Genomic DNA, 12378 nt, shown 5'->3' on the forward strand with positions numbered 1-12378 from the left:
TTGTTCCTTGCTTTCTGATTTACTGTTTTTTTTCAGTGTTTGTTGGTTCCTTAGGTTGTAGATAGCCTTTTTGTTTGTTTGTTTTCTCTTCATGAATGCCATTTTTATTATACTAGTGGGTTTTGATTTTTCTTGAGTTTTTATGGCAGTGGTAGTTATTTTTCAGGAACCAAACCCAGTACTCCCTTGAGAATTTCTTGTAAGGGTGGTCGTGTGGTGGTGAACTCCTGCAGTTTTTGTTTGTTTGAGAAATATACTATTTGCCCTTCATTTCAGAAGGATAGCCTTGCAGGATAGACTATTCTTGGCTGGCAGGCTCTGTCTTTTAGTATTTTGAATATATCATCCCATTCGTTTCTGGCTTTTAGGGTTTTTGATGAAAAGTCTGATGTTAGCCTGATTGGGGCTCCCGTATAAGTGATTTGATGCTTCTCTCTTGCAGCTTTTAAGATTCTCTCTTTGTCTTTGAGTTTTGCCAGTTTGACTATAACATGTCTTGGAGAAGACCTTTTTGGGTTGAATACGTTTGGAGATCATTGAGCTTCCTGGATCTGAAGATCTGTGTCTTTTCCTATACCTGGGAAATTTTCTTCCACTATTTTGTTGAATATGTTTTTAATGCAATCTCCTTTATCCTCCCCTTCTGGAATACCCATGACTCGGATATTTGAATGCTTCAGGTTGTCTTATATCTCTGTGAGATTTTCTTCAATGCCTTTGATTCTTTTTTCTTTTTTTTTTTCTGCTTGTGTTATTTCAAACAGCCCATCTTCAAGTTCAGAGGTTCTCTCTTCCACTTCCGCAAGCCTGCTGGTTAAACTCTCCATTGTGTTTTTTATTTCACTGAATAACTTCTTCAGTTCAGCAAGTTCTGCTACATTTTTTTTCAGGGCATTGATTTCCTTCTACATTTCTTCTTTCAGGTCCTGTATACTTTTCCTCATTTAATCATGATGTCTAGCTGAGTTTTCTTGTATCCCATTCAGTTTCCTTAGAATTATCACTCGAAATTCCTTGTCAGTTATTTCAAGGGCTTCTTCTTCTATATGATCTAGAGCTTGAGAGTTATTATCCTTTGGTGGTGTACTTTCTTGATTTTTCATATTTCTGGTGTCTTTTCTTTGATGTTTACTCATTGTGGCAGGGGGTTTCACAGTCCACCGGTTTGAGACTATTGACTAGCTAAGATGTTGCTGTGGTTGCCAGTTTGGTATGGCTACCTCCGTGACTGCTCAGTTGGCCTCTAGTGCCTTGTGTGTGTGGTTGCCTCGGGTCTTGGGCCTCTCCGGGGAGCCACCTCTCTGGTCAGCTTGGACTCGGCCGGGCTGCTGGATCACAGGGTGGTAACGCAGAGTGTGTGGTCTCTGCTGAGCTTCCACCACCCATGCTGGACTTCTCCCTGTTCTGTGCACTCTGGGCTGGGCTGCTGGGATGCGTGGAGGCACTGCAAAGTGTGTGGTCTCTGCACAGCTTCCCCTTCCCCTGCTGGATGTCTCCCTGCTCTGTGCGTGCTAGGCCGGGCTTGGGATGGAGCCAGGTGGTGGCAGTGAAGCCTACCTGTTGCTGGATCGTGCAACGGTGGCCCCCCCACAGGGTGTGTGGACTCTGCGGAGCTTCTATCTCCCCTGCTGGACATCTGTGTGCTCCATACGCTTGGGCCGGGCTGCTGAATCATGCAGCAGCGGTCCACACCAACATCTTAGAATGTAAAAATAATAATAAATAAATAAATTTTTACAATTAAATAAAATTTTTATATGGGCAAATGATCTGAATAGACACTTCTCAAAAGAAGACATATGAATGACTAACAAGTACTTTTTAAAAAGTTCAACATCACTAATCCTCAGAGAAATGCAAATCAAAATTACAATGAGATATCATCTCATCCCAGTTAGAATGGCTATTATCAGAAAGACAAAAAAAACCCAAATGCTGAGAAAAGAGAACTTCTTATATACTGCTGGTGGAAATGTAAATAAGTACTATTGGTGGGAATGTAAATTAGTACTATTGGTGGGAATGTATATTAGTACAGCCATTATGGAAAACAGTATGGAAGTTTCTAAAAAATCTTCAAGTAAAACTACTGTATGATCCTGCAATCCCACTATTGGGTATATAAGGGCACTTCAAAGGTTCATGGAAAAATAGAATTAAAAGATAATACAAATCCTTCCATTAACTTTTTGAAGACCCCCGTGTATTCAAAGGAAAGGAAATCAGTATATTGAAGAGACATTTTTACTCCTATGTTTAATTGCACCCTGTTTACAATAGTTAAGACATGGAATCAACCTAAGTGTTCATCAGCTGATGACTGGATAAAGAAAATGTGTTATACAAGGGTACTTCAAAAGTATGTGGAAAAATGGAATTAAAAGATAATAAAAATCTTTTCATGAACTTTCTGAAAACCCCTCATATATACACAATTGAGTACTGGTCAGCCATAAAAAACAATGAAATCCTGTCATTCTCGGCAACATGACTGAGCCTGAAGGACATTATGTTAAGCAAAATAAGCCAGGCACAGAAAGATGAATACCACATGTTCTCATATGTGGATGCTAAAAATGATCTCATAGAGGTAGAGTAGAATTGTGTTACTAGATGCTGGGAAGGGTAGGGGGTGGGGAGATAGGAAGAAGTTGGTCAATGGATACAAAATTACAGCTAGACAGGAGGAATAATGGCTAATGTTGTATAGCACTGTGGGGTGACTATAGTTAACTGTTTATTGTGTAATTTCAAATAGCTAGAAGAGAGGACTTTGAATGTTTTCAACACAAAGAAATGACAAATGTTTGAGGTGATGGATATGCCAATTACCTTGATTTGATCATTACACATTGCATACATGTATCAAAATTTCACATGTACCCCATAAATATGTACAACAATTATGTGTCAATTAAAAATAATGAATAAATAAATAAAATAAAACTTTCAAATAAATTATGGTAAAAAAGAAATGATGAAAGTCACAAATTTTTTAGATCTGTTTGACACTAATAGTACATGTCAGGACTTTTAGGATATGGGTGAATTGGTGCTTCGAGGCTAATAGAAGAATAAGGGGAAAGTGACAATCTAAACAGACATTTTAAGAATTTAGAAAGAAAACAAAGAAAAAGCCCAAAGTAGAAGGAAAGAAATAATAAAAAAAAAAGTTTTAATGAAAAATAAAGAATAGGATGAACAAAACAAACAGTTGCACCTTGGAAAAAGCCTGTTAAAATAGTCTTTTCTGATTTCTGGCAAAATTCATTAAGAAAAAATAAAGTACAAATAAGAATATTAGTAATAAAAGGTGGTCAAGAAGAGAGAAAAAAATATTTTTAAAACAATAAGCTATGCTTTTTGCAATATAAAAATTACTATAGAAAAGTGAAATAATAATGTATCAAATAGATAAACCTGGATAAAATCAAGGTGCAGAGGTATACCTAGATTACGATGCTGTTATTGGATGGTAGTTCCAGGTTCTTGGTCAAACCATGGAAGAGACTGAGCAAAAGAAAAGGAACAGGGACAGACAGATGGAACATTCAAACAATAGGACTTTACTGTAAAATGATAGTATGCACAGAAAGATGCACAGACATCTCCATGAGGGAGGAACACACCATAGATTCCTAAGGGGAGGATTTAAATGTTGTTCTGGGAGAGGGGTGTTTCTCCAACCTTACTAAGAAATGGAATATTCAGCTGTGGGGGAGTATCTAGGGTAATTAAGGCCTAATAGGTGGATGTGAGGTTGTGTCAACTTCCTATTAAGCATCCCTGAGTTTCTGAAGTTTTTGGTCATGAGTAGTGGCCTTTCCAGTCTAACATCATGGGTAGAAGGTCGTATAGTGGTCATCTGCTGTTTTGTCTCATCTATTGCACAGGTGTGGCAGTTTTTGAAATCTGCAAAGTTCAGGTGCAGCATGCTGATTTTTGGTAGGGTGGTTAAGCCGTTGTCAGCTCATTAGGGGTTCATTAACTGCCAGACAAGGAGGTATAATTTTCAGCTAAGCTAGGTGTAATCTTCCTTTCCTGTCCTCTTGTAAGGAAAGTAGAAAAGGTTTACTCAGGCTCACTTGCCTCACATCTGTTACAAATGGGCAAGATTCAGCATATTCACTAGCAACAAGTTATAAGAGTAGTGTAACCACGTATGTGTGCCCATTTACTCATTCAGCATGATTGTTGTAATTATGTAATGCTTGGTTTGTGGCCGCTTTTGTTTACTATAAGTAAAAAAGTAACTGCTCTGCACCCCTGGTCAGCAGAGCACAGAGGGTCGGCAGAGCATGGAGGGTCAGTGGGGTAGAGCCAGAGCTCATGTCTGAGAATAAAGCATGTCTGTGAAGCTCATATCTGAAGAATAAAGTATGTCTACTTTGCTTAAAGCTGCCAGAATCTTCTTTTGATTACCTAACTCACGATCTGCACAAGAAGGAGCAGAGGATCTGAGATCTCAGCTCAACACCTCTGAACTGCTGGGGGAGTTTTTGTAGAGCCCCTTGCACTGGGTTGTACATATTTTTGCCACAGATAGCCAAGCCCCATCTCCTTTCTCTCCAAATGCTATTTTAAAAAGTGGCTTTGCTGAGAAAATGTAATCAACATACCATAAGTTTCCCCATGTCCCTTTGTAATCCTCCCATCGTATCCCTCCTTACCCTACTGCCCCACCATCCATTTTTCCAAGTGAAAATGATCTGCTTTCTATTGTTGTAAATTAGTTTGGGTTTTCTAACATTTTATATAAATACAACCATAATAATGTATTCTTTTTTCATTTTTTGTTGCTTTGTATAATTATTTTGAGATTCATCAATGTCTGAGTGTGTATCAGTTCTTCATTTCTTTTTATTGTTGAGTAGTATTCCATTATATACATGTACTATTAGTTTGTTTATCTATTAATCTGTTGATGGGCATTTGGTGCCACTTAAGGGATACATTCTGAGAAATTCATTGTCAGGCAATTTTGTCATTGTGTGAACATCACAGAGTATACTGACACAAACCCAGATGGTGTAACTTTCTGCACACCTGGGCTGTATGGTATAACCTGTTGCTCTGACCACTGAAGCATATGCAGTATGTTGTTGACAGATACATCATTATGTGCAGCACATAACTGTATTCATATTGCTTGACACTAGTGTAAATGGTATTTTTTAAAAAATTAAATATGTGATCATACATTGTTAGTATATAAAAATGCAAAAGACTTTTTTATGGATCTTATGTCCTGCAATCTTGCTAAACCCACTTGTTAGTTCTAGTAGTGTTTTCATAGATTCCATAGAATTTTCTTCATAGATAATTATTGCATCTTTAAATAACAACAGTTTTACTTCTTTGTCCCCAATCTGGATGTGTTTTATTTATTTGTTTTTTTCCTTATCGCACTGTCTAGAACCTCCTGTATAAGACTGAACAGAGGATAGAGAAAAGATATCCTTGTTGTTGATTTTCGGGGGAAAACATTTAGTTCTTTGCCATAACAAGTACCCTAAGTTTGATTTCTGCCTTGAATAAATTTTTTTAGGCCAAGAAAAAACAATTTTCAAAATTATTGCAGCATCAAACTAAGACACAGTTTTGTGACTATATTAAATATCAGTGCTCTTGGTACTCAATATTCAAATATCTGATTGAATATTTTTCAGAGTAAGAGGTGGTTGGAGTTAAGCATTTTGTAATTGACAAAAAAGAATTTGTTTAGGTAGAATAAATTGCTATTGCAAATTTTCTCTTTTTTAGCAATATTGTGGGTAGGCTTCAGGGTAAATAAAGTATGTTTTATATACAAATGTGCATTTTATACATCTCTTTGTTCACTATTTTTTGTGATTATAGTCATTTCATACGTGCTAGAAGAAGTATTTCCCTACATATTCTTAATTTCTTCTCAGTAGATAACTACAAAGTACTATTACAGTGATTTTTATAAATACATATTTTTACTATTATAAGAGTAATACATCTTCACTATGAAAGTGTTTTGGGAATTTACAAAAGTGTAAAGAAAATAAAAATACTGCCAAATCCATTTCCTACAGAAATATTTTTAATATTTTAGTATATATCTTTTCATAATTATGCATATTATACATAATTATGTATATGGAAACACACATATACATGTAGTTCTTCATTTGGTAATGTACTGTGTAGAACACTTTATGTATTAACTTCTGCTTCTAGTTATGATGAACTAGCTTGTGTCACACAAATCCTCCTGTTACGAACTATCATAAAAATTGGAAAAAAACCCTAAAATGGCTGTTTGATGGCATTGGGGAGTAATCAAAAAAGCCAGGATTTAGGGGACTAGATTGAAGTACAGAGAGTAAAAAGGGTGGGAAACATGACACGAGCATAAAGTTCTAACAGGCATATAATTGAAGAATGGGACAGAACCAATATTAGAAGACAGAATGGCTGAGAACTTTACAAAACTGAAAAAAATCAGATCTCAGATTTAAGAAGCTCTGTGAACCTAAACCTGGATAAATGAAAAGAAAAATCACTTCTAGCACATCATAGTGTAGCTTCTGAAAAACCAAATCAAAGGCATAATTTAACAACAGTGATAGAAAACAGGCAAATTACCTTCAAAAGAGCTACAGTAAGAAAAAAGAAAATGAAATGATTAAAGTTATTGAAAGAAAACAGCTAATATCCTAGAATTTCATACCCAATAAGTAAATGTTAAAATAAAATTTTAAAAAAATATAGGGGGGGAAGAAAGAAATTTTAAAACAACAATAACATTAAGAGTTGATCACACCAGAATAGCATTTAAAATATTAAGGGATTTCTTTACTTAGAAGAAAAATGACACCATATGGAAGCATAGTAATGCAGGAAGGAAGAAGGAGCACTAAAAATACAAATACACAGGTAATTACAAAGGCATATTCTCTATTTAAAATAATAATAATGATGATATTTTGTAGTGTTTAAAATATATGTAGATTTAGAATACATGTTAACATTAGCACAGAAGGAAGAGGGCAGTAAATGAAGTTGAAGTTTTAAAAAGTCCTTGCTTTATCTGGGAGGTTGCAAAAGTAATAATTTAAGGTAGATATTAGTAAGTCCAGGATACATATTAGAATCTCTAGCACACCTCTAAAGAATAATGAAAGGTTGTAGGAATAAGAAGGTAATGGAGTGGGAGAAATTGTATAATAAAAATTAATTCAAAAGTGTAAGAAAAGAAAAAGGGAATGGAAACGACATAGGAGAAATAGAGAAGGAAGAATAATAAGTATATTATTATTGTATAATAATAATAAGTAGATATCCTTGTCTTAGTTCAATCAGGCTGCTATAACAATACTATAAATTGGGTAGCTTCTAAAAAATGGAAATTTATTTCTGTCAGTTCTGGAGGTTGGGAAGTCCATGATCAAGGTGCTGGTAAATTTGGAGTCTGGTGAGGGCCTGCTTCCTAGACCACCAATCCCCTGTAGCCTCACAAGGTGGCAGGGACCAGGAATCTCTCTGGGGCCTCTTTATAAAGGCTCCACTCTCATGATGTAACCGTCTTCCAAAGTCCCCATCTCTAGGTACCATCACATTGAGGATTAGGTTTCAGTGTATGAATTTTGGGGGGGACACAAACATTCAGACCATAGTAACCCTTATATTATCCATAACTACATTAAATATATTCTGAAATAAATACTTCGAAGACAAATATTGTCAGACTGGATTAAAAAAAACTTTACAATGCTTTCATGGGACATACTTTAAATATAAGAATACAGAAAGGTTTAAAGGAAAAGAATTTTTAAAAAGATATTCCATGATAGTACACAGTGCAGCTATAATGATATCAAAGAAAGGAGACTACATATGGCAAGAAGTAGTAAGTGAGTTAAGATTATAATGAAAAAAGGTAATCAGGTTATAATAATAAAAGGTAACATTTACAATAATAAAATAATTATGTATTATACATAATTTAATTGTATATAATATATTATAATGATAAAATATATAATGATCATCCGATAAAACAATTTAATTATTATTTATAATAAAAATCAGTACAGTCACATTATAATTATAAAAGGTTATCAGGTTATAATGACAGGATCATTATAATCAGGTAACAATGATAAAGGAGAAAATATAACAATCCTAAATTTGTGTGTACCTAATAAACCAGCATACAATTATGTAGTAAAAATTGACAGAACTAAAAGCATAGAGAGATCCAGTAACAGATTTTTTAGCTCTTTCAGTAACTAATACAAGAATCGGATAAGATACAGAGATAGAAGATTTGAACAACACAATAATAAATGTCACTAGCTGACATACGTAGAGTTTTGCACCCAACAAATACAGAACATATTTTCAAGTATACATGAAATAATTAGAAAAATAACTATTTACTGGGCAGTAAGTTTCAACAAATGCCTATGAACTGAAATCCTATTGAGTATGCTCTCTTTCCACAATGTGATTAAGCTGGAAATCAATAATAAAAAAGCTAGAAAATCTCCAAATGTTTGAAAATTATCAACTATATACATATATATGTACACAGATACACATGTATTTTTATATATGTGTCATATATATTACACATATATAATCTTTTTTGTTTCACTCATGTGCTGTTTTCTCCTACAGTGTTCCGTATGGTCATAGCCTGTGAATCTCCTGTCATTTTCTTCACACAAGCCACGAAAATGAAGGGGTCAAATTTATGTAGAACCGAATGGGTAAAGGAAAGCATTTGTATTTCTGGCCTTACAGACTTCTTCCACTGGATACTTCAGGTCACTTCTCAGTATCTCAGCCCTCTTATCTAAAATATACAATAAAGGGCCAGAAATGCTCTTTATTTGGGAATTGCCTGCTCTTGTGGAAGGGAAGTTAGAGGATAGAGTCCAGTTTTTAATTTGCTGGGTCTCACAAAGGTATGGTGGAGGAGAAAAAGAGGAATTGGAGAGAAACAATATTTAGTTTATTTCATTCAATCCTCAATGGAACTGCTGAGGTACCTGAGATGATTTCCCCTTTCTAGAGGAAGAATCCACGACCTGGGAAGATAGCGACTTCCGAGTCCACGTCCTGTCCCTGCTCTGCCTCCCTTGGCTACCCCCGGCAGGGTAGTTCTCATTAGCGGGAGAATAGGGAATGTACGTAGGAGACTCAGGAGAGTGGGTCGAATAACTTGCAACATTTTACGAAACATGCATTAAGTCATGCTTCCCTCAAAGGCTTTCCGAAGCAGTTCGTCTTTTAATCAAGTCTTTGCTTACATATATTTTTAGAAAGCATGAAAGTATCTCAAATTATCGATCATTATTTGTACTGTTATCAAACCGTGTGAAGAGACCAGAGTACTAGAAAACTGGTGATTTGCATTTTAAAATTGCATCCCCTTTTCCTTCTGCCCAGCGACATGATATGCATGTAATTTCTAATTTCAAATTACATTAGGGCATTTGTCGTATGGAGCTTTAAAAATGGAATGGGAGCCTCAACTGCATAGTTCTCCTTTTTAAATAGACCTGTAACACTCTTTGTTTTTCTTTAATTCAGTCCTTAACAGGAAAGCTTTTTATTATTTCAGATGGACTGGGATTGCACTACTGGAAAGAAGAGAATCTCTCGATTTTTGAGGAATGCTGTTGTTCTCTGTTAGTTCCAAGGCCACTTGACTCGGGGGGTGGAGGCGGTGGGGCGGTAGGGTCAGCGGAGCGCAGTCGCGGCTGCGCCATCTCTTGCTTTTCCAGTCGCAAGGGAGGGACCAGCGGAGGCGCAGGTGCAGCTCCTGGGCGCACGCGGGCAGTCCTACACCCGGCGGGCGGGCGCCCCTGCCTCCTCCGCAGGCGGCGAGCTCTTCTCCTGACCACCGCAGGAAAGGCAGACCCCTTCCCCAGGCCAGGCGGGTAAGGAATAATAATAATGATAATAATAAGAGAGAGGGAGAGATAGCTGTTGGGCTTGCTGTTACCGAGGGCGCGCGGAACCTAGGGGGACCGAAGCTTGCCCTTGTAGAATTCGGTGGGATGACTCGGGTCCGCTAGGGGTGTCCTAAAGCAAGAGAGATGGTCTGTACAGAGTAAGGACTCTCCTCTCTCCAACACTTTGTTTGATGTATTCAACGGGCTGGAATGAGATTTCAACAGGTAGCAGAGAACGCTCTTGTGGGGGAGGTTTGGGGCGCTGCGCCGTCCCCTCTTGGGACCGTACCTCTCCCTAAAGCTACACGTCGACGAGTCTAGACTGTGCTTTCAATTCCTCTTTCCAGCCCCCGGAGTCCGCCGCGACAGGGAGCTGTGGGGCGGCCGGGAGCGCCCCTTCCCCGGAGAAGTCAGAGAAGGGCTTGGAGCGCGGCAGCTCGTGCCCGGGTACAGGTCTCTGCCGACACGAGCTTCGGGACCGCCTGGCCCCGCGGGGTGGCCGTGGGGGACGCGGGATCCCCGGCCCTTTGCCCGCCTTCGCCAAGATGCCCAATAAGTCGTCCTGGGAGCCCGGGATCGCCAACGTGTCGTGCCCGGACCCCACTCTGGGCTGCGTCAACGCGTCCAGCCCGGAGCCGCTGCCGTCGCTGCTGGCTGTGGCGGTGCCCGTCGTCTACGCGGTGATCTGCGCGGTGGGACTGGTGGGCAACTCTGCCGTGCTGTACGTGCTGCTTCGGGCGCCCCGCATGAAGACCGTCACTAACCTGTTCATTCTCAACCTGGCCATAGCAGACGAGCTTTTCACGCTGGTGCTGCCCATCAATATCGCCGACTTCCTGCTGCGGCGGTGGCCCTTCGGGGAGCTCATGTGCAAGGCCATCGTGACCATCGACCAGTACAACACCTTCTCCAGCCTCTACTTCCTCACCGTCATGAGCGCCGACCGCTACCTGGTGGTGCTGGCCACGGCGGAGTCGCGCCCGGTGGCGGGCCGCACGTATGGCGCCGCGCGCGCCGTGAGCTTGGCGGTGTGGGGGTTCGTCACGCTCGTGGTGCTGCCCTTCGCCGTCTTCGCCCAGCTCGACGACGAGCAGGGCCGGCGCCAGTGCGTGCTGGTCTTCCCGCAGCCTGAGGCCTTCTGGTGGCGGGCGAGCCGCCTTTACACGCTAGTGCTGGGCTTCGCCATCCCGGTGTCCACCATCTGCGTCCTCTACACCACCCTGCTGTGCCGGCTGCGCGCCATGCGGCTGGACAGCCAAGCCAAGGCCTTGGGCCGGGCCAAGAGGCGGGTAACCCTACTGGTGGTGGCGATCCTGGCCGTGTGCCTCCTCTGCTGGACGCCCTACCACCTGAGCACCGTGGTGGTGCTTACCACTGACCTGCCGCAGACGCCGCTCGTCATCGCCCTGTCCTACTTCATCACCAGCCTGAGCTACGCCAACAGCTGCCTCAACCCCTTCCTCTACGCCTTCCTGGACGACAGCTTCCGCAGGAGCCTCCGACAGCTGATAGTGTGCCGGGAGGCCGCCTGACGCCCTCGCGTGCCCCGCTGCCCCACCGGCCCCGCCAGCCCTGGCCGGCGCAGGAGCAGCTGGCGCCTGCGGTGCTCAGAGGGCCCTGCCTGACTTGCAGCCTCAGCGCCCCCGGGAAACGGGGTAGGGATGCAGACCTGGAGAATCAATCGGAAGCGCTGGGGCTGCGCCCTCAAAAGCCGAAGGGCACCGGTCGACCGCGAACTTGTGACCCGGGCGCGTGAGGGCAAAGGACGAGGGCGGGGCTGCGGGAGCCGCCCCTCCTAGCGCTTCTGCCGGCTCCCCGCCCCCGCCCCGGGCGGCCCCGGGCGTGGGCTCCGCGCTCGCCTTTGCCCTTCGCTTCTCCGCTCTCCGCCGCGATTGTCTGCTTCGGCTCTAGCTGGCGAACAGCCTGGCCCGGTCCCCTTCTCCTCCGCGCGCTCTAACCGCTGGGAAAGAGGGTCAGGGCGCGCGCGTTCCGTGCCCACCCCTGTGAGATCCGCCGGGGCCGCCGGGGCCTCTTGCACCGGGGAAGACGGGAGAACTCGGGGTACCTGGCGGGGTGTGTGTGTAGTGTGCGTGTCTAGCGGAGGCGTGGGATGGAGTGAAGGTCGGTGGGCCCGGTTGTCACTGCCCCTCCCTGCCACAGCCCCTTCTTCTTTCTTTGCCGTTTCCTCTTTCCTACCCCTTAAATCCCCTGAAAATGCTCCATGACGGTCAGACTCTGCGGGGACACAGCTCGCCCGGCTCGGGAGGGCCGGGAACCTGCAGGAGTCGCCCGGCGCGCGATTGCGGCGCCCCCTTGAGGAGCCGGCTGGGCGGCGCTGGGCGTCCCGAGAGCGCTGCGTTTGTCGCGGGGCGCACCTGCTAACTGCTCTCGTCACCGCCTACGCTGGTCATCGCGGCTTTCTACAGGGGACTTCAGTACGCCC

The 12378-nt window shown here is 42.2% G+C and overlaps 1 protein-coding gene across 1 annotated transcript; it reads left to right on the top strand.

Annotated features, from left to right (window-relative positions):
• Window positions 1–10480: 10480 nt before the first annotated feature.
• On the top strand, window positions 10481–11467 carry NPBWR1 (neuropeptides B and W receptor 1). The gene has a single exon (XM_063079070.1). The coding sequence runs from the start codon at window positions 10481–10483 to the stop codon at window positions 11465–11467; it is 987 nt and encodes a 328-aa protein (XP_062935140.1).
• Window positions 11468–12378: the final 911 nt, after the last annotated feature.

The sequence above is a fragment of the Cynocephalus volans genome, chromosome 15 (genome assembly GCF_027409185.1).
Source record: "Cynocephalus volans isolate mCynVol1 chromosome 15, mCynVol1.pri, whole genome shotgun sequence".
In the NCBI taxonomy this organism is placed as follows: domain Eukaryota; kingdom Metazoa; phylum Chordata; class Mammalia; order Dermoptera; family Cynocephalidae; genus Cynocephalus; species Cynocephalus volans.

What these genes read in the sequence shown, in the direction of transcription:
- NPBWR1 (XM_063079070.1), top strand. Translation starts at nt 10,481, where the DNA reads ATGCCCAATAAGTCGTCCTGGGAGCCCGGGATCGCCAACGTGTCGTGC.